At 37.6% G+C, this 23,943-nt stretch overlaps 1 protein-coding gene across 1 annotated transcript in view; it reads left to right on the top strand.

The window, feature by feature from the left end:
* Positions 1-23,943, top strand: part of LOC119724578 (rho GTPase-activating protein 18-like) — a 72,431-nt gene that overhangs the window by 879 nt on the left and 47,609 nt on the right. Inside the window, exons 2-4 of the mRNA XM_038195686.1 lie at positions 17,601-17,910; positions 21,064-21,126; positions 23,343-23,515. Coding sequence (XP_038051614.1) covers positions 17,754-17,910; positions 21,064-21,126; positions 23,343-23,515 — 393 coding nt within the window. The 5' untranslated portion in view covers positions 17,601-17,753. The remainder of the gene's footprint in view (positions 1-17,600; positions 17,911-21,063; positions 21,127-23,342; positions 23,516-23,943) is intronic.

A 23,943-nucleotide genomic window follows, 5' to 3' on the forward strand; every position in this document is an offset into this window, starting at 1 on the left:
AAATCTTGCTCAAACTTTTAAGTTTTTTTTTACCTTGTGTGTATTAAAGTTTGAGCATTTTTCTTCGAGAAAATAAATGTTTCATTGCTGTCTGGCCTATCCAACTCTACAACGTACTAGTTTATTTCTGAAAATAACTAGATCCACATTCCATTTCCAAGTCAAATTGACCTAAACTGCAAACTCAAGAGAATTTCAAAGGACTTCTTCATAACAGCACTCTTTGTCCACTTGTCCATTGAAATACAGAGGTCAATTTAGGAGTTCTAGAAATCCAAACGGCGTAATTTTTTTTAGCACTATCACAGCCCATTAACATTATATTTGCCATCCTTTCTCCCATTCCATAAATGGCCTTGCAAACTACCATTATCACAACAAAGCATGGCCTTTGAATGCATTTGTCACTGTGGAGATCCCAAATAAAACACAATACAAATTGTTCAATACAATGAAATCTAGGGCCTTTACAAAATGGACAGATATCCCCTGCAAAGTGAATAGCTGCTCTTAAAAGGTTTTGGTGGTGTTTTAATTTCGATGCTTGAACACTGTTAGCCCCATGCTTCCAACGTTAAGTACATTTAGGATCATTTAGTTGGTGTTTATTGACCATCATTTGGATCAAAGTACACAATTTGGCTTGTTAAGTAAAACATACAATATGTAAAAAAAAACCTTGAAAATCCCCCCCCCCCAAAAAAAAAAACTAGCAGAGTTTACTTCCAACGCTGAGACATTTGATCCGAATTTCTACACGTACTTTGTAAACACTTCGTAAAACTCCTATTGTGAACAAGTATCATTCGATACTTTTTGGTAATTCGATCTACATTGGACACTAAGTAAGCCAATTATATCATTTGATGGCCAAGCTTGGAAATTACGTTCAGATTTCGGAGTGTACACGTTAACTTTTGTTGTTGTTGGAGGAAGGAAGCGTCTTTCCTGTACTGAAAAGGAGGCCTACATGCATAGTAAACAAATAGATAGGAGAGATGACCAACATACGTGTACGTACATTTGATATGGTTTATGTAGGCAGGGACGTGGTAGCTACATGTAGTATTTAGGTTGGCCGACCTTGATGTGATGGATATGCGTCCCCAAGTTTCCTTTCATTGTTTAACTTGTTGCATCTCGTTGAGTAACTGCAATTGCAACCGAAAGTAATTTGGAGATTCATTTATAAACCATTGTTTATTGTCATGATTGTGTACAAACTTGGGCTGCAGAATTGCTAGATACACTGTGCACAGAATTTGGAGTTCAGGAAACTGTGTTTTGGTGCATTGTTGAAAGATTATTAATACAACGTAAAATTTCCATATATTTTGGGCCGAAGTAAAATGGTAGAATCTTGTACATTTTAAACAAAAGAAACAGTTGTTAATTATAACTTATTTGTGTAAGTTTTATATTAATTGATATGATTATGAAAAAAGTTGGATGAAACATTTTTGTACACATAGGGCCTAGTTGGATTTGTATACATGCACCAAGTATGTGCAGGAATAAGTTTACCACCGCGCATCCTACATGTATGCTCTGGCTCAGCACTGTTGCTGAAGACTCTTGCCATTCACACCAAAACGTATGGACATCGATCCTTCACACACTAATCCGCTACTCTTTGGAACTCTCGCCCACAAACACATCAAGACTGCAAGAACTGAAACTGAGTTCAAAATTGCACTTAAGACACCTACATGTACGTGTATGTAACATTTAATTATTTTGTGTTGTAAAGCGCATTGAGACATTGTGTAATGCCCTATAAGAACTGTTTTATTGTTATTATTATTAGCACACATTTATACCAAAATTTGGAGTGCATAAATTACATTGATTTTTGTTTGCACTGATCTTGTTTTTTTTTTACAACAATCACAGCTTGCAGACGTCATTTGAGCAAGATTATTTGCAAAGCATGTGGCATACTTGTACACTGTACTGTGTGATTAAAACCTTTTGTGTAGAGATACAAAACCATTAGATAAACATGCCAGTATCCACTTTGAACCCCAATTCATGAAAGATCATTTATGCTTCAGTAGAGGGGAGTGTGCCAATTCCAACAAAGCTAAACAAAACTTTTTTTCAACACAAAACTGACAGAAAAGTTTCCCGGGCCGTGCTTGGATATTAATGAATTTAGCTTTAAGCAGGTTGGCCTGACAATACATTTCTGTGTTTTTCCTCAATGTTCTTTGTTTTTGAAAAAAAATAATTCCCATTAGCAACATTTGTCTATAGAACATGAACGTAGCCTAACTCCCTACTGTCTTTTACTAAGTACTGGACCAAGTCCACCAAAATCCATCAATCACACTGCTTCCAATACATGCTTTGCTTTAGGCCTCCAGGCCCAAACCCATCATATTCCATCAATATTCAGTCACACCAGGCCTGCAGGACCAAGTCCCCCAAAATCCATCAAAATGAGGGGATGGATTTTGATGGAGTCAGGGAGGTTAGGGTTATTACAATGTAGAAATATATTAAAGCAGTCACCACTTTCCAAGCCAAGCCAAGGCTTGCACTTTACATGTAATGTACGGTAGATGTGCATGCTGTCAAATTTTGTGAGAGCAGTCAACCAGTCCAAAAATAACACAACTGATAAAGTAAACATTCTCAATGAAAGACAAATATTTTACCCGCACCCACAAAGGTCGACAAAAACAACTGTTTCCCGGCTGAAGTGCACAAAGCAAAATGACAATGCCATTTTCCTGAACAATAAAAGAACCAGCTTTCTCTGAACAATGATCCCTCATTTGCTGGCAAGATTTTGGGGAAAAATCTCAAGTAAATTCCCAAATATTCAAACAAAACCGGACAGTTACACATTGTATCTTTTACTTCAAGTGGAAAACTTTAATTATATTGAAGGTATAGGCCAGATGATTTTATTGACGTTTTTTACATTAAAGGCTAATTTCATGCTAACCAGAGCCAGAACCCATAAAAGATCACAAATACTGCAAGCTAATCCTTCGACGAAACGTTGCTTTGCATAAACATGATGAGCAGCAATGCTTTACAAGTTGTAAAGTTGAAGGTTGCAGACTTTGAACATATTGAATCAAAACAATAAGAGCCACTGAGTAATTTTGGACAATGGTAAAATCTCTAATGAATTCCTACAGTGCATTGTCTTGTTTCGTTTGCGTGTATTGTGCCGGGGGGGGGGGGGGGGAGTGTAGCAAGCCCTGTTTTGCAAGCACTATCATCAGACAGATGGCTAGCGAGACCTTTAGTTTCCTTACAATGACCTTGTGTTATCATTGTCCATATATTATTATGTAGATCTGTAGTAATGTATGTACATGTACAACATGTACTTGATTTTTGCAGAGTATGTTGTATACATGTACTTAAAAACATGTACACGTAACGTACATGTTGTACATGTTCAAGTACATTAAATTGCAATGACAGTGCTTGGAAAAATTGCTACAAAATTGCTACATCATTGTTTGTTTGTATTTTTCAAGGCAGACTTATAGAACTGATGCTAAAATGGCTATAATTTAATTAATTAATGTCCAAAAGATATTAAGAAGTAAATTTAACTCTGCTCACTATTTGTATCAGACATTGGTTAAAACGCTTATTTATTTATGAATATGACAACAAATAGTGCTTGAGGACTGGACATTTGAATGATTAAATTTTGAAAAACCTAGTTTTCAGAAAAAAAATGAAAAAGTGTCCGATGTAAACAACCAGGTTTTTTTTCATCTTTTCACAGGAACGGTAAGACATTAGGTTGGTTTCCTTTCAACCACATGTTTGAAATAGGATGAGTAAACAATTCAAAACATGAAAATTTCGGGGATTGTAGGACCTAGTGCCCCTTTAAATTTACGCTATTATTTATGTGTACCCTTGTGTACCGGTACGTGATTCCCTTCTATGTCGAACATGCATAAATGCAGGGGTTTGGGACTGATGTCTACATATTGCCAAGTTTTACCAGATGGCAAATTTGATGAGCACGCCTGCGTCTATTATGCCTCATTGATTTTTATCCTCGGAGATGAGTCCGGATGTTCGTTTCTTTAAGTCTGTTTGCCAGATGGACAAAACCAAAACGGTGGATAGGGTACATGCGAGGAAGCTATTTCCTGCAGATAGTAAAGACGCTTGTTTATAGTTTCATTCATTCTTTGGTGTGCAGTCCTGTATTTGTTTTGATGGGACTCCAAAGTCTACTGTTGTTGACACGTTCTTTGTTTTTGTTTCCTGTTGTATCAGACTGTGAAAATAATTATGTCATGTTATCTGTGGGCTCCTTCTTTCCAGTTCTAACAAAATAAGTGTGGATACGAGCAGGGTTCGACTTTAGCGGTAGCCTGCTAGCCAAATGCTAGTCAATGCTAGCCAAATGCTAGTCGAACTATTCCTTAAGTTGCCCGGCTGGCGAGTCAAAAATGATTGGGTTACGGCAAAGATGAAAGGACAGGAAGAAATAAATCACTAAATTCAGAAAGTAAACCTGTATCAATATTTGTGTCTAATATTATTAACTGTTAGGGTTAAATCAATAGGTCTGTTTCTTTACAAGCTTTGCCGTAACATTTAAACAAAAGGTCCAAATCACACAGAACAAAACACCTGTCAAGGGTAAAGAAGCACTCCATTATGACATGGTAACTTTTGTTAAAAAAAAAACATTTAAAAAAGTCCTCAGAAAAAAATGTTAAACAACCTGTACCGAAGTACATAAAGAGAATGTTTTTAGAAGACTAAAAAAACTGCAGATTTCTGGGGGTTTTTTTCGGGGGGGGGGGGGGGTTTCAAAAATATACTTGTAAGTTGTAACAATCAACGAAACTTATACAACAAAGGGGATGGACAAAGGAGGGCATGGAAAGTAAAGCTTGGGAACAAAGGAATTTTGAATATACTTGTAGTAGCCTATATTCAGCGAAGTCAGACTTTGTCTACATTTTAAAGACAAATTCTGACTTCGCTGCAAAATAAAATTTAATACTACATGTATATCAAACCAAATTCTTCAATTTCTTCCTTAATGTCATTTACAGCCCCAGAGTGCATGCATTCGCACAATGGGGAAATGAGCCCACGATCCGATCCAGCAACTTGTAATCCGATCTGTCTACGCTGCAAGAAATCCTTAATTTGAAAACCTGCAAAAGGTTGATTGCATTGTGGGGAGAGCGCCGATATTATATGTCTAAAACAGATTGTGTTTGTAAGTTGCTCTGTAGTACTGGAACCTACATTGTAGTTGCAGTGCAACAGTGTTTTCTGTATCATTTGTCATACATGTAAATTGCTCTAACTCTCTCACATTGTACATTTGCAACAATTATAAGAGTGTATTTTTTTGTGGAAGTCATCAAGTTTTAAAATGTGTATTCTCATTAACTGCCAAAAAGTATATTCTGTTTGCTACAATCATTGAAAAAAAACCACCAATACTGGTAGGTTTTTCTTTTGTGATGTATAGGCCTACTGTACCGGTATTTTCCTCCAGTTTTTGCCTTATCATTGATGGAGTGCCTGGCGAGTACACAACAAACAAGGTTATTAGACCGGACAGATAACATTAATTCTCCCTTTTTGACAGCTTTTCTGATTAAAATTGCTCCAAAGTTCATTACAGAACTGGCTGGAATAATACAAATTTTTGTTTTGGTGAGCATGCTATTGATGTCTCCCCTGCGGCCGCGGACAGATAAACAGTTGTTACAAGTAGGCTTATAATTTGTATCGATGATATACACTAAATATGGCACCACAAAAGGATTCATTCTGTGAAACTATGAAACTCGAATTTTAAAGTGATGACCCAAAAACTTTTGGCATGATCTACTTTACAATATGGGGGTGGCGCGATAACCGTAGCGCGCATAATAAATGCAATTACGTAACAGAAACGAAGCGAATAAAAGACGATTGTGACATTTTGTTTCTGTTTGTCCAGATATTTGTCTTGAAAACCATTCTATACATGTACATTTCTTCCTGGTTTTGCTACTAAAACCGCTGTCAGAAGGATTTTTTCCTCCTGAAATTCGTGGCATAAAAATTGATACTGTAATTTCTCTACAAAATTTTGAATGTTTTTGTGCTTGCAATTAATGATGAACTTTTCAACTAATTAAAGAGGTTGTGGAATGCTGAAAGTCGTTTTGTTTTTTATATTTTTTTACTGTAGAGTAGACCAATATATATCATAATGACAAAGTCCCGTTCTTTTGTAATGTGCGTTTATATGTAAATAAAAGTGAAATTCATCGAGTAATTTGTTGGTCGGCGAGCACATAATTGAAATCAACAGTCGTCGAGTTCTTCGTAAAATTGTGACGTAACAAACAGGACTCGTTTATACTACGCTGCATCGGGAGTCCTGTTTATTACGTCACAATTTACTATGTTTTGTTTGCTGCCCCCAACGACGACTTTTACACAAATTGCACGTTCGGGTCGAAACAGGACCTGAAAAACAGCTCTCAAAAGTACCTTTTGTACTCATTTCATGACAGACACAATAGTCGTTTTTATTTCATCACACCTTAGGCTACATATACCCGAAAAATGACGGAAATGTCTTTGAGCATTCCACAACCTCTTTAAAGAACATTCATTTTGTCTTGCAAATTGCTCATATGTATGGTACATGTACCTCTACCAGTACAAAACATGTTTTTGTTATGTGCACATTTACATTGTAATGTCATGCACATTGTACATAAATTTACATCATATTGTGAATAAAATGCACGGACACGAAAAGAAATTTGTAATCGAATGCATCTCATACATAACGTGTACACGTGTACATGCATGCATTGTGCAAGTATTTTGTACATTACAAGTACATACCGGTACCAACCCTTACTTTTTAAAGGGAATGTACCGGTACATCATTGGCTTTTGCTGTAATTTTCAGAAATGAACTATTTGAGGGGTTAGTATTATAGATCAAATATTGTTACACTGACATGTTTAAAGTTTTGTGTTTGAAAATGCTGGAAAAACCAAGAAAAACAAAAATGTTCAAGTAGTCTGGTTCCTTGACTCCACTAAAGATAAAATGGATCAATTTATAGATCCTGGAAAATTGTAAGGTAAGGGAACCAGTCTTGCTGGCCTGCACTCGTTCATGAACATGTAACCAATAGCAAACAAAATTTGGACAGAAAAAAGTGTAAAGTTGGAGCAGTAGTTGAATAATAGTTAGGTTTTTCCAACGGTGGTCGGCCGACCACTGTTGGAAATGTTTGCAAATGTTGTTCCCTTTAACATACCGGTACAATGTACACTTAGCATAGTCCTAGTACTGATACTTAGCGTTATCAGAGGCACCATAGACGATTTCAATCAATGTGTTGTTGGTGTCATATTGATCTGTATGCAAATCTATCGCTGGTAGTCAATACCAATATGCGCCCAAACCTGCATGCATACATAATTGGGAATGTAATAGAGTTTTTAAAGTGTGGAAATGATGTTGCTGATGTATAGCATTGAAAATTGTCCAAACCTCTGAAATTAAAGGGAATATACATCATTTGCTTTTGCTGTAATTTTCAGAAATGGATGGAATTGGGGGGTTGGAAATATAAAGCAAATATAGTTACACTGACTTTGTTGAGGTTTTGGGTTCGAAAATGCTATAAAAACCAAGAAAAACAATCATTTTCATGTAGTCTGGTTCCCTGACTCCATATAAGAAGAAACAGAGCAGTTTACATACATTGGGGAATTGTGAGGTCAGGGAACCAGTCTAGCTGGCTTGTACCCATTCATAGGTGTGTAATCGATTGCAAACAGTGCGATGGTCAATTGGGGCCAGTAGGCCTATTTGAAAAAAACCCAGTTTTTTCCAACGCTGGTCGGCTGACCAGCGTTGGAAATTGATACAAAAATACCACTTTTCTTGAAAATGACAGTATACCAGGTGCCATATGATTTTACAGGATGCTTTACACTGTCATTCACTGACAGTCCAGCAAGGTATTTCAAAATGATTTGGTAGTTTGATTTTTTGACGTTTGCAAATGTTGTATTTTCCCTTTAAATACAATGTGCATGCCTTTTATGCAAAAAGTATCATAAAAATGTATGGCTACTACTGTACCATGTGTGTGCAATACATTTTCTGCTTGAGTTACCCTTAGTAACCATTTTGAATACCCTGTTCTGTTCAGGGTTCCTTTTGTCATTCCCCTGACAGTACATTGTATACAATACGGCCCGGCCCACCACAGACACAATGACAGCCGTCCTTCCGGCTTAAAATAACAAAAATTTATGAAAAGGCTGTTAAGTCACAACATTGCAGGGATATGCTCCGCAGCCTCTGTGCTCGCTTGAAAGATTCTGAGCATCGAGAGTTCTATTTTTGCCTTTTCCCTGGGAACATTTTTTTTCCTGCTAAATTTGTTGTGCGTAAAAATGCTAGAGTTCAATTCTGACCGTTTGCATTTACCCAAAGAAGAGCACACAAAAAAGAAGCTTTTTTTTGTTCTGTGGTACACCCGTACTACGGAGCGATATCTGTCCAGCCAACTGTCCAATCGATTTATAATTTGAGGACATTTTTTTGTGTGATACATGACATAAAATTCCACTTCTGGCTTCAGTTTTAAAAGTTAAGTGCACGGTGAACAACTCCTTGGGTTTACATGTAACTTGCAACTTCCAACCATTTGTTTGAAACTTAAATTTGAAAATCTTTTTGTTCCATTGCATTGCACTTTGCATTATAACAGCTCAAGAAATTCTTGTGATTGTTTTTTTTGTCCAAAGAATTTCTGTGTCTAATTTTATCCTTTAAGCGTATGTATCTACCGGTAGGTATTGTATTTAGTAAAAACAAGATCCTGCACAACTTTTGCAAAAGAAATTCCATTCCATTTGGCCAAAGATGTAGATAAGCCGAATTTTGTCAGATTTTTTTTATTGCCTCGTCACTGAAGACACAGTGTCAATATAGAAAATTGTTGGACTTCCATGATAAATTCCTAGCGCGGTTCTTTTTTATCAGTCCGTGCGCAGCAACGTCCCGATGTCCAAATGCTAGGCATTTCAACGGGAGGTTTAACTCACCAGGGAGTGTTCAGTATGCTAAGTGCTGTGTTGAATGCAAGACCGAATTGGATTTGTATAATGCAAGTCGGTTCGAGCCAACAATCCTGGAGTATGCAATATCTTGTCAATGTGGGATGGTCATGGATTGACTTCACATGTACACGTTAAATGGACAATCAATGCATATCATGTGTACATGGCTCTGTTCAGTCAATAAAGGCAAAGCAACTGTATGCGTTCATTTAAAGGGAATATACAACATTTGCAAACATCGAAAAATAAAACTACCAAGTTTTTACGAAATACCTTACTAGGATGTTGGTAAATGACAGTCTAAAGCATCCTGTAAAATTATGGCACCTGCTGTGAAGTCATTTTCAAGAAAATGGTATTTTTGTATACATTTCCAACGGTGGTCGGCCGACCACCGTTGGAAAAACTATTTTTCAACTACCGGTACTGCTCCAACTTTACACTTTTTTAGGTCCAAATTTTGTTTGCTATTGGTTACATACATGTTCATGAACGGGTGCAGGCCAGCTAGACTGGTTCCCTTACCTTACAATTTTCCGGCATTTATAAATTGATCCATTTTATCTTTAGTGGAGTCAAGGAACCAGACTACTTGAACATTTTTGTTTTTCTTGATTTTTCCACCATTTTCGAACACAAAACTTCAAACATGTCAGTGTAACAATATTTGATCTATTATACATGTACTAACCCCTCAAATAGTTCATTTCTGAAAATTACAGCAAAAGCCAATGATGTACATTCCCTTTAAACTTACAGATAATATGGAGGCCATCTGATATAAAACAATGTTTTGGAAAGAATGTTGCATCCTGACGCAACTTTTTTTCATCATATATTATCTCAATGAAGGTCAGTCATCGCAAAAATTTTGAAAAGACATGAATCTGGGACTGAGAAAGATTCCAATTTTGTTCGAAAATACTTCAAAAAATACATGCAACTCTCCTTAGACTTTGCACACAACCAAAGAAGTGGCGTCTGGATACTACCATGTACATGTTCTTTCCAATGTTTTTGTTGATTACTTTTGTTCGGTGATAGTCAGTTATTGATCTGTATCTTAGTGCATAATATACATGTATACAAATGTGCATTACTGGGGTAATTTGGAAGTGTACCGATGCATGTGTAGTATTACAAAGTCAGAGGATTTATTTTTAAAGAGACAAAATTTATTAAATTTAACCATCTTCCGACGCTTTTCAACAGAAATGTCTGTTCAGTTTTTTTTTGGCTAGGAAAACAACATTAATCTTTTTCTCTTTGTTCTGTGGCTCGGGGTGCATTTTTAATGTAATCCAATTTTTTGTTTGTATCGAAATTGCCACGAGGGGGGGGGGGGGGGGAAACACACACAAATACTAAATCAGATAACAATTTTTAACAGCACCAAATAAACATTTATGGTCACTTGGTTAGTTCTGAGGGATATGAGCATGGAGCATAGCCCCATATTATGAGGCAGACAAGTAACAAATTGTGATCTTTTTCTTTTTCTTTTCTTTGCCCTTTGTTCAGATTTTTTACAGCACCCAAATTGCCCTTGGGGTGTACACGCACGCATTTATCAGACAATAGAGTCCTACACAAAAGGACGTCTTTTGTATTCAACCGACCGCGAAATGCACGTATTGAATAATTTGTGTACCCAGCCACAGATTTGTTGTAGCAGTGTATACTGTGTGTACATATCTGATTGAAAAACTGAAATCATTCAAGCTGCAATTTTGACAGACTTCCCCAAAACATAACAAATCTTTCAGGATTTCTGTGCTCTTGAGAATTCAGGATTTGTCAACAAAAAGCAATTGTTTTGGATAGAATAATACATTTTTAATAATATTGGAGTGCACGTGAAGCTCATTGGATACATTAATTATTTGCCAGCTCACTCCCCCCCCCCCCAAGAAAAAAAACTTACAATTATACAAGTTTTTTTCAAATACATGTACGTTTTTTCCAAAAAAGTTAATTATTTTGTTCAAAACAAATTTAAATTAAAAATGTAACAAGATGAAAAATATAAAATCAAAGAATTTAATACATTTCTGAAAAAATGGATTAGATAATAAAACTTTTGCTGGCCATCAGTGCTTTTAAATTATGTATTTTTTTTTCAGTAATGAAAAACATAAGTTTGTAATATTAAAAATTAAAAAACAAAATTAACAACTTTTTTTTTAGAAATGAAAAACAAAATTATGATATTAAATATTAAAAAACAAATTATGATAAACTATGATTGGATTTGAATGTACATGTACATTGCACGTTTTATGAAAAACCCATAGACTGACAAGACTGTAAGGACTGACAAGGTTGACAATTTTTTTAAAAACAAAGTTACGTCTGTCACCACACTTTTACACCCAACAAGACTGACACGATGATGCATTATCGCCTCTGTCTGTTTTCCCAAATAACGTCCCCCACGGCCAGACAGCCCAGTTTATTAATTTAGTTTAAATTTTGTCTTGGCGATCTTTCCTGTGTTAAGTGGGGAGATTCCCCGGCCGGCCCATTATCTGACAGAGAAAACAGGAAACGTGCGTCTCGTTAGCGACTTGCACGCTGCTACTGTCTCAAGTTGCACAAGGAAGAATATTTTACCAACAGTTCCTTTTGTTCTTTTGAGATCGTCGGTCGTAGAACATTTGAAAGTACTGCAAAATGTTTTATAACTGTAATTTTAATGCAAATTCATACTGACATTTAGTATAGGGCTTAGTCAATTTGAATAAATTTAATGTTCAAATATTCGATTTTCCATTCCATTGAATATTCGAATATTCTACGCGTATGTTTCAGGAAAAAGTATTTGGGCCTAAGCAATTACAATAAAAAAACATCAAATTTTGTATTGTAACCAATTTTTGAAACAAATTTTGCAATATACGGTAATGTGTTGCTTTGGTATGTATTTGTACTGAATTTTTGATACCATGAACCCTGAATTCTCCTGTAGGATCCTTAATTTGTCCATGGTTCGTTTGACGGCATTCACAGTACTTCCCGTCCTGTATCATATCAGATTTATAATGGTATTCATACACAATGTCTAGTCATCTTGAAAGTAAAATGGAGCAGATTTTTTTTCCCAGCTTGGAATCAAAAACTACCGATAACTTTCATCAGTCATTTTTTACAGTGTAAATTTACTTCTTAGAGGGTTAAAGTGTAATCCTTGAAACAGTCTTTGTATCCCAATTACATGTAACTTCAAGTGTTGTTAATTTTTATTTGCCATATTTAGGGGCATTTTGGTGCTTTTTGGTTATTACGCTAAATGCAAATTTCCAATGTTGATAAGCAAATGTGTGATGTCATTTCAGGCAGAAACCTCAATGTTACAGCTCTATTTCAGCACCAAAATTTGCCAGAATTTTTGATATTTTTGTTTCTTTTGTGATTTGTTGATGTTTCAGTAGATGACAGTAAGCCAGTGAGCAAAGTTTTCTCAGAAAAGTTTTCAGGGAGCAAATTTTGGGTAATTCTCTATTTGAACAGAAAACCCTAAACTGAACAGTGTCTTCCTGAAATGACATCACAGCAACAGTGCCTCAGTTGTCAGGAAAAGTATGAACATTTCAAAAATGTAAAAAAAGTGCACATTTCAATAAAATTTACCAAAATAAGATGTCAAGTAGTTTTCATACAGTATTTAAGAGGAGTAGAAAGCTGCATTAAATATGTTCCCAAGAAAAATCCACGTCACCTGTAGAAGATTATCTCTTCGAATCCTTACTGAGTAAGAGTATGCCTGAAAACATCTCCCTTTTTGACTGGCCTTTCAAGAAAAAAAAAACCCAATCTATGCATAATCCAATGACCCAAAGGACTCAACAAAATCTCACGTAAGCCTCTCGTGATCCGCCTAATGCCAAATGCCATCTCCCAAAGCCGAGAACTGATTTTCTCTGCATTGTGTTATCGACTGAATAACAAGTTAACAAGTCCCGTCGGGAGAGCAGTCTATTTTCTCCCCGCGACAACGTCAAGATTTTCTAGTCTGCTGTCTCTCTTTGCTAATGGGTTTTCTGACGGATGGAGACGATGATTATTGCATTGTATAATAAGAAATCTGTTCCAATTTGTTAATACGGCTTCTGATTATGGTAACGAGCGTTGATCAGAGATGTTCCGTACGGGGGGGGGGGGGGGGGGGGGGGGGGGGGGGGGATGGGGATGGAAGGAGCGATGGGAAAATCTGCTGTTTAATAATATTAATAATAAACATGTAGCTCTGTGTAAACTGGGTTTTCTGAGTAAATTCTCATTTGAGGTACATCAATACATTAATGTACAGTATACAAAATGTAACCCTAACCCTGCTGAATCCAACAGGATTCAACTACGTGTATGTCATATACCCGATGGAGCCTGTTGGATTGAGCAGTTAACCCCTTGTGTACATTCCTGATGCAAAATGTTGGATTCAGCAGGCAACTGAACCGCATTATAACGCCATGTTGGACTCCGTTGGATTCAGCAGACAACTGAAAATAAGGCACAGTGGATTGAGCAGGACACTCCGGTTGGACTCTGTTGGATTTAGCAGGGTAGTCCTGAGGGACTACTATAGGGGGTTAGGCGTCTTACCATAAGGCCAAAAAAAAAATGTCTCCGGTTTCTGGTATGGAGCTTGCCCAAAAAGTGGTGCGGCGACGCGGCTTTTTTTTTTTTTTTACCTGATTTTTTGCTTCAAATGTCGGCTGATGACTGCAAATGGTGCCCGACTAAGCTTAGTGCAAATATTTGCGAGTCCAGAGAGGCCACATAAAGCTGATTCTCGACCATAACCCAATCTAAAAACACGTTAAAATTGTGCAGCAGCAGGATTCCAGTCAAACCAGTGAGTTTGGCGGTTTTGAGACATCATCTTTCATTGAAAAAAAAACTTTTTCATTTTGTCGACGCGCATGGTTACGGCGACGCGCGTGCATACCAGAAACCGGAGACTTTTTTGGGGGCCTAATGTACCAGTAGTTTAGTCTACAATTTTGTACAAAACTAGGACCCACTTTATCCTGTCCCTATAACATCTGACATGTATAATTTCTTAAATTCTGTCTGCATTCCTACTTGAATTCTTCCTCCAAGAGTGGTTTGTGAAGCAAACAATCGACCTACCCAACAAACATGACAAATTTAAAATTAATCTGAAGTCATTTTTTATGAGTTACCGGTACCGGTATATTGTGTGACACTTGAATGGCAAATTACAAAGTTCAGAGGTACATGTAACAGGGACATGAAATAATGTCACACTTTGGTCCCAGAAGTAGCGTCTATGGAAGGCTACGGTAATTTCCAACTGATAGTAAAATCTCTATGGTGTCAAAGTTTAACAAAATGTCGTAAAAGACCGCTTTGATTCAGATTCTTTGAGGTTACACCATGTTCAGTATCATCAAAAATACATTCCTGTCACGGTTAGTTTTTCTGGGAAGAAAATGTGTGATAAATACACCCACTTCCCACTGACTCCTCCCACTTTGTGGGTGTATTTCTGGTGTCTAATAGTCTGATCTCAGACTCAGGCTTATAATTGAATTTGCGCATTCTCCGAACTGCCTGTCGAGTCTGGTGACGGGCTGCACGTGCTGACGCCTATTGTTCTGCTAATAACCGGACGGTGTAGTCCAAATTAATGATTTCCATTAGCTAATTGGGCCTTGTCGGTCTGGTTCCTGTCTCTGCTGTTGCTGTGGTCTACATGTATGTCTGGTTCTGACTCACACAACGAGGATGTCGCGCGGGGTACCGGACTTTTGAAGGCCGGACTGATGTTTTGGTGTCAATATAAGGTGACCAAAGGATGTCCTGTGGTGGTTTGGGTTTGCTGTACATGAACACAAGCAGGATTTGTTCATGCATGCGAACACCAGTGTATATAAACATTGTTTGCATACTCAACCTACATACATGTGCATTTAATGTTCAACTTTGGGTGCAACTTTGTAGTATTTTAGTTACAAGTCTACGGAGCTGTAAAGCATGTACATGTACTTGGACCAGTCATTCAACTCTCGAACCTAAAGGGATTATTCGCTTTGATTTGGAGAATTTGTGGATTATTTGGACTTGACGTCTGGATATATTTGTGGAGTACGGTGTTTGTACCATACTTTGTACATTTTCAGCTGGAAACATTAAACAACATCCTAAATGTAAGTTTGTTCAAGTTGTATAACATTCGGAGCTGTACAGTTCTTGGACCAGTTGTTCAATGCTCAATTTGGGGGCACAAACATGTTCAGAGAATGTAGACTTAATTGAAGGAATATTTGGAGTTTTACCAGCTAATAGTAATCGGATGTTATACCTGCATATAATATTAATTCTGCTGTAAGTAAGTATTGTGTAGGTAAAAAAAGTTAGATGGATCAGTTTTTCACCTCCCAAATTTGAAGGGTAGTGTTGATTGCGATGTTGAATGTTAAAAAATTGTTGAAAATTTACGCAATATTCAATTTACATAAAAAAATGCTCCACAATTTCTCCAAATCAGAGCACACTGTATATAGTACAAATGTTCATGTATACCGGTACGTGAACATACAATATATTTGATTCGGAGAATTTGTGGAGTATTTTTTTTTATGTAAATTGAATATTGCGTACATTTTCAACAATTTTAAGCATTCAACATTACAGTCAATAATGTACTTTTTCATTCATGAGCACACTATACATTATGAGCTTTTTACTTTTGTTGAAAACAAAAATGCAAGGTCTTTTCTGTCCCTTCATAATTCAATTCCAAGCATCCTCACGGACTGCGTTGAAGGAATTGTGAATGCTCAATCTCCCGGTGCCGGGTTGTCATGGCAACATCTTCACATGCTTTCAAAGTGTGATCAGATTTTATTTACTGGAGAAGGTCACATCAACTATGCGGCAAAAATAATTCCGGCACTGCAGATTTGGTTTGAATTTCATTGACACGTAACAAATTGTGAATATTTGATTTTCTACAAGCAGCTAGAAATTTGAAATGTTGCCATGTACCGTACATGTACATGATGTACATTTAAATAACAGGTGTACTACATGTTTATTAGGACTTTTTCAGCTGGAGCCAAGCTCATGAAGCTGTTTAGCAGATAAGCAGAAGAAATATTGCTTAGAAAAATTACTGCTAAGCAGGAATGCAGTTGAGTACCAGTCACAAGTAATAGATGTCAATAAGATTTTGGCTAGTAACCTGTTTGTGCGAAGCAAACTTTTCTGTGCTGAGAAGATTTATTTTGCTTAAGGTATCCGGTAGAGTACCGGGTATCATTTGTAATTTGTGCATTTTTTTCGTTTGAAGCAACTTACGTGTAAAGTGCTCAAAACCTGGAAAAAGGTGCTTAACAACTAACCTGATGAAGTTTTAGCTCAGTGAATGCTGTATTTCTGAGAAATCAATATTCAAGGATCTCGATTTCAATTCGAAAGTTGCTGAGTCATGTTTTGAATTGCGCCCAAAATCAGCGTCTGGGACACGTTCTCATACAGCCGATTGCAGGTACGCGACCTCACGCACTGAACCGACGAATTACACCGACTGTGCATGCGTACCGGTACATGTACATCGTGTCAATGCTGGCGCGGGACCATTTTTGGCTTTGCCGAGTTAAAAATGAACTACAAATGTAGCTAACTGACAGACATTTCCCAAAATTTGTCTGTAGACACATCTTTGGAAATTACCCTCTTTGATTGTTTTCTTCAAAATGACAGCTTGCAAGAAAGAATAATTTCACAGGGAGTTTAGTGCCATTACTATTTTTAAACCAAGTATGTTTTTCAACAGCAATACTTTTTGGATAGCTGCAAATGACTCTACCTTTAACAGATAAATTCTGTGTGAAGCTTAACCCTAAATCCTCCAATTTCCATATAAACATTGGAAGATTTACCGGTAGGACTGTTAGGCATGTTGACTACTTGTAAACTTTGTGCAAATGCCAAACATATTGAAAACCGAAGGTTAACAACAATCTTTCCATTTGTAACATCTGTTTGGACGCAAGGTTCATTCAGAATCCACATGAAAAACAGGTGAATTGTAATCTTTACCAGGTGCATGTACTTTTGAACAGCTTCAATGGGTCATGCCTCTTTTGCACAAATTATTATTTCAGTGAATAAAAAAAACACATGAACTTTGAATACTGTACATGTAGGTACTTTCAACAATTCAAGACTCCATCTTGTAACAAATGGAAAAAATGTTGTAACCTGACGCCACTTCCGTAATTTTGTCTAGATATGGAGAGTCAAGAAAATTTTCTAAGTATTTCCTCAAAAAATTTGACATGTTTCTCAGTCCCAGATTAATGTCTTGTCATCATATTTGCAATGAATGACCTTCATTGAGATGTAAATACATTTTATGTATGAAGAAAACAGTGGCGTCAGGTTGCAACATTTTTTCCTAACAAATTCATCTCCACCATGTTTTCCTTCTAATTTGATTGAAATTCCACCCCCCCCCCCCCCAGATTCCTTGCACAACACTCAAGCTAATTATAGCAACCGGCATCTCGTCAAAAGAAGGCTGCGACTCTATGTTGCCATAGCAACCGCATCGTCGGCTGCATCCTTCCTCCTGCCTTCTCGGATCAAAAAGACGGAACAAAAAATCTTTAACCAAGATGCATCAACCTCGGGACAGGACCGGCAAGAACACGGCGGACTTTGAGGCCTACTTCTCAGAGCTGGAGGAGATCCAACAGGCCAGTAAGAGCGGGGAGAGTAACGGGTCCAACTCGGCCACGGACGGTGAGGATGACGAAGCAAGGACACCGGAGGGTAAGCAATGTTGTAGTCAAGGTACTTGTGACGGATCTTAAGTACATCATAAGTAATAATAAGAAGAATACCGAAGTCTTATATAGCGCACGTATCTGGGCTATTCCACACTAATGGGCCAATTAGGTAAGTTTATGGATGTTGTATCTAAAGGGTAAAAGATGAGCTTCATGTACATGTAGTGTTTTCTTATACATGTACCTTGCTAAGTTGAAAGTGGCTAGGACAAGAAAATACAAGAGATGATATCTTTTTTATTTGAGAAAATTACGTACGTAACATGGACAGACACACTGCAAGGAAAAGGGTGCTTAGGATGAATTCAGCTTCTAATAGGCACTTTCATTTGGCATTATCAACCCATTTACATTGCTATCATGCGAAAATAAAACAGTTTTTGCACTGGCTTCAAAGTTATGATGTGATAAGGGTTACGTACAGACAGGGACAGACATTTTGTGACCAATGTCTAGTCTGTTCGTACAATTGTATAAATCCTAATTATAAAATACATGTACATTGTATGAAATAATTCTTCACATTGGCTCTGAGTTTTCTAGGTTTTGACTGATGGCATTCCTCCAGGGTACATCTTTGGAAATCAGACAACATTAGGGGATCATTAATTGTTATGCTTACTTTGTGACTTTATCTAAAATACCGGTATCTGTCCTTTGTTACGTACCAGTACATGTACATGTACATAATGTACATGTACATTGTACGTAACACCTTAATATACAAATATTGAATGCTTCGAGTGGTGTAGTAAAACTAGCCTCCCGAGGTGATCCATGGACATTCTATTTTCCTGAGGCGAAGCCGAGGGAAAATATATGTAGAATGCTCCACGGATCACCGAGGGGGGCTAGTTTTACTTCACCACAAGATAAAGCATTCAATATTTGTTTTATAACACTTCTCCCACAGATTCTGCTTGGTTTTAATTTTTAAATTATTTAAATCTCAACACAGTTGAAATAAACTTCAATTTCAATACAAATTGGTGGAAAATGTATTTCTCTCTTCCAAACTACCCCTTCACGAAATGTTTGAACCCAACTCTGCGGCGCGCTCTCTTTGGAACAATACGCAGAATGCACACACCAGCATGCATTTGCACACAAATACAGTACCGCGCTGTGGATATAGTACTTTGGTTGCTAATAGTATAGTACTTTGGTTGCTACGGGTATAGTACTTTTGGCTGTGCACAGAAAGATAGCGAAACATAGAAAGTAACATGTGACTCGATCTCGGCCAATCAAGACACAGAATCTGAGGGTGAGGTGTTATAAAAAACAATATCCATCGTATTTTCTAAAATACAAAACCAGTTCTATCGGTATCCTTTGCAGGTGAGGATATTTGTTCAAAGCTTGCAATGTTTACAGCAAAAATTTAGAGACCAAGATCCTAGTTTTATTATCAAAACTCAAAAAGGTCTTCTCAAATGTCACACTTTTGGGCCCATTAGTGTAGAATGGCCCATAATGCCTTATAGACCGTTGTTTGGTTCGAATCCAATAGACGGTACCGGTGCATACATATGATACATAGCAGTGCCTACAGATACCAGCCAAAAAGAGTTTTTGCGATAGTAAAAACATTTAATAAATTAGCGTGCATCATAGCAAATTTACGTCAACTTCCCAGAAAATGTCTAGTAGCCATAAAATTGAATTCCCCCTGTCTCTGCAAAAGCGCCGTGAATTACCCGTCTCACCATAGTAACGCTAAATTGATTTTTTTTTTGAAACTCAAGCCCTCATAAGTCCATCACAATACGCGATCCTGAATTGCCGTGAAAAACACTCTCAACAGCTGCTAGATATTAGCTGCTAGATTGGAGTGCTCTAATGTAAATCATTAACTCTCTCCGACGTTGAAGCGTCGGGGACGACAAAGGCGATTCTGACACTGCAATCAGATAATTTCGTTAATTGGCCCTTCACCGAGGGCTGTCGGAGCATGATACATGTAGGTTGTGTTATGGCAACGTGTACTGCTCTCAAAGTGTACTGCGTGCTCTCAGAAACTTATGATGCACGTACACGTACCAGTACATAAACAGATAAGGTGCGCTGTGTGATATTTGTGCCTTTTGGGTATTAATGAGAGGAACACGGAAATTTGTAAAAAAATATGTAATATTTCTCAATATATTGCTCAAGTATTGTCACATTAAAGTCTGCTTGATAACACATACCGGTACATGTAAACCTCATAAAAAAATTAATAGAAATTTCACCATCATAACATGACCATAATTGTGTTTATTACTCATTTATAAAGCAGTAAACAAAGAACAACAACCGGGGGGAAAAAAATAAGGAATTCAAAACCTTGAAAAGACCAGTCCTTCTGATTTGAGGCGTGCGATCACACCCCCACACCATCACACACCTAAAAGCTTCCCGAGAAGTGTGATTAATTGCACGCCTGAATTTTCCTGCACCACAGATCACACACCTAGAAAATCACACACCTAGAAAAATCACACGCCGAGAAAATTCCAGGCGTGCCTTTTTCCACACGCCTGTGATTTTAAAATCAGAAGGACTGAAAGACCTCTCATCATGCTGTAAGGAATTTTGAATATGAAACCATTGTGAAATTCTGACAAGACGGACAATATAACTTTACATGTACTGATCATTTACCATGTCTCAACAAATGTTATGTTCTTATTATTGCATTTATGTGACAGATCCAAATTAATTAAGCTCCGTCATTTTGTCTGAGCATTACACACTCTGCATACTAAATACATGTACGATACATGTACCCTTAATCTCTTAATATCCTTAAAAGAAATCCCAAAACGAGAGGTTTTTTTTTTGGATTTTGAAATGTTAAACAGAGTACAACTCAACCAGTGTTACTTGCTGAGGTCAGCTGTCTTGTCGAAATCTAAATACTTTTTTTTAAATGTCGTTGGCAAAGAGCAAAACCCAACATTGAAGGGTAAATGTATTTAAAAAAAATACTGTTACCATTTTGCTTTTGCTACTAAAGATGAAAAAAAAAATTCAGTTGGCTTCAAGCCCAAAAGATCTATACTTCAATTGGCCCATAGTTGTTTAGGCCTTCATCGTGAGGCCAATGTGTACAATCGTCTGATCCCTCTGTTGTGTTTTGTGTAACTTCCAGGGGAACCGGAACTGCGGTGGTTGAAGGAAGCCGGCCTGTCGTCCATAGCTGACTCTCTCAAAGGTACGTGCTTGAAACGCCGACGCTACTTTGGTGTAGTAAGTTTTAATGACCTCTTGACGTCAGAAGGAAATTGCGTCGGTTTATTTTGTTGTGGCATTTCCTTCTCGAACTTTTGGAGCTGAAATTCGATGCATTTTGTGTGGATGCATTTCATCCAATTCAGATATACAGTGAAATCTTGATGGAACCTCTAGGGAACAGGTTTAAAATTTGAGCTAAGCAGGGTTGTATATTGTTATACTAATGAAGGCGATGGATTCTTTGTTTGCAGTTGTTTTGAGTTATCAGAGTTTGACTTATCGAGATTTCACTGTAGTTCAAATTATGCGATGCAAAGATTTTTATTCTTTGTCAGTTGTCAGATTTTAAGAAATTCTTCAATTTACCGTTGAAATCTCAAATTGGAATGTTGTAACTTTCTAAAATTTAAAGAGGTTGTGGAATGCTCGAAGACATTTCCGTCATTTTTCGGGTATATGTAGCCTGAGGTGTGATGAAATAAAAACGACTATTGTGTCTGTCATGAAATGAGTACAAAAGGTACTTTTGAGAGCTGTTTTTCAGGTCCTGTTTTGACCCGAACGTGCAATTTGTGTAAAAGTCGTCGTCGGGGGCAGCAAACAAAACATAGTAAATCGTGACGTAATAAACAGGACTCCCGATGCAGCGTAGTACGTTCGGGTCGAAACAGGACCTGAAAAACAGCTCTCAAAAGTACCTTTTGTACTCATTTCATGACAGACACAATAGTCGTTTTTATTTCATCACACCTTAGGCTACATACATGTATACCCGAAAAATGACAGAAATGTCTTCGAGCATTCCACAACCTCTTTAATGTGGTTTTGTGGCATCATATTTGTACATGTACATGTGGGTATTTCCATCGTTATGAAAGGAAGTGTAATGTCCGTGACTGAGCCAATTAACCATGATATCTAATTAATGATTCAGAGAAACGATCCAAAACTCCTAGTCTGTAATCTCTTTGACCATTACTATTGCAGATGATGGATGATAAAGATTTGAAACATATATTTTCAAGTTTATTCACTCAGCTCTCAAAAGTTCGTCACGGACTTACAGAACTCTGGAATTGTCATCATGTGTAAATGTAGTTGAAGATAAGGGGTATATTACCTTTTCAGTTTGATAAAAGATTTTATCGACGTTGAAATCTCAAATATATATTTTAGCACTGTCGGTCGTTTTGGCCTGTTTTGGGTTGTTTTTTTATTTGTGACAACAAATATAATTCTATGGCTAGGGACGTATTTCACGGCGCTGCTTAACAGTTAACAGAAAATTTGTGCTTAGCAAACATGTAAATTAGCAGAAAAATTTGCTAACCTTAAGCCCTACGGTATTTCACGGCGTGGATGTGCTAACGGTCGCGCGTGCATGGAGATTTCTATTGTTACGTCACTGAGTTAAACCAATTTTTTTCCTCTGAATTAAGCGTGCCTTTTGCTGTGCTTATGCTTACTGTCTCCATGAAATAGACGGGAGGCTCTGTTGGCAGAAAATCGTGTGCTTAGCAGCGCTGTGAAATTGTGGCGCTGCTTAGCACACGGTTTCTGCTAACAGAGCCTCCGTCTATTTCATAGAGACCATAAGCACTACATGTAAGTACAGCAAAAGGCACGCTTACCTCGAAGGAAAAGTTGCTTAAATCACGAACGTAACGGTGCAACGGTTAACACATCCCTGCCATGAAATAGTGCCTAAGGTTAGCAAAATTTTTCTGCTAACTGTTAAGCAGCATCATAAACATGGCCTAGGGCCCAATTTCACGGTGCTGCTTAAGAGTTAGCAGAAAAGTTGTGTTTAGCATAGCAGAAAAACGTGCTAACCTTAAACACTATGTGTGTGCTTACGGTCGCGCGTGCATGGAGATTTCTATTGTTACGTCACTATATAAGTTCTAAAAAGCAAATTTTTCCTCTGAAGTACATGTACATGTAAGTGTGCCTTTTGCTGTGCTTATGCTTATGGTCTCCATTAAATAGACGGAGGCTCTGTTAGCAGAAAAGCGTGTGCTTACCAGCGCCGTGAAATTGGGCCATGGTGAGTGAAATTTTCGCTTAGCATTTAGAACAATGTTTTAAGTATAATTTTCTGCTTCAAAACCAATGAAATTGGTTCATGGTTATTACATGTAGATGTTTCCATAAAAAAGCTCATAAAATGGAAAATATTTTTAAAAAAATTTGCAGATGGGCAGATTTTAGATGACCTCCTTCTTGACACGGCTACCTCAACGCTGACGCGCACCCAGGCAGAGGCAGTCAAGAAGCGAGTAGAGAAAGTCAACGAGACGTTAAGGAACAAGCAGCGACAGGAATCCCGCATACCGGACGTCCGGGACATCTTCCCACCCAACCAGGAGGTGAGTGTTCAAATCAAACTTTTCCTTAATGGGTGCTGTGCATGAGAAAAAGAGGGCGCTATTCGACCACTTTTGAGAGCCCAGTGGACGGAACACGCCGCGTGCATTTTGGTTTGTGCGCATGTAGCGTAATTACGTACGCCTTATTTTATTCTGAAAGTGGCATTGCAGCGTCTTTGCGTGAGAATCAGGCGTCGTCAGCAATTTTTGTTTGAATATCTCTCCTGACGGATGATGAACTGATGTAAATTGAAGGGGATCATGGTGCTTGTGTTCTTGGGCAAGCAACTTTACTACAATTGCTTCTCTCCACCCCAGAATATAAATGGGTACCTGTGAGGGTAGAGGCCAGAATGCACCAATCTCCAGTTGCTGCAGAAATCTGGTCACATTGCCCGATGAACAGAGGTAAATGAAGTGGATCATGG

Source organism: Patiria miniata, unplaced genomic scaffold (assembly GCF_015706575.1).
Source record: "Patiria miniata isolate m_02_andy unplaced genomic scaffold, ASM1570657v1 HiC_scaffold_18, whole genome shotgun sequence".
Classification (NCBI taxonomy): Eukaryota; Metazoa; Echinodermata; class Asteroidea; order Valvatida; family Asterinidae; genus Patiria; species Patiria miniata.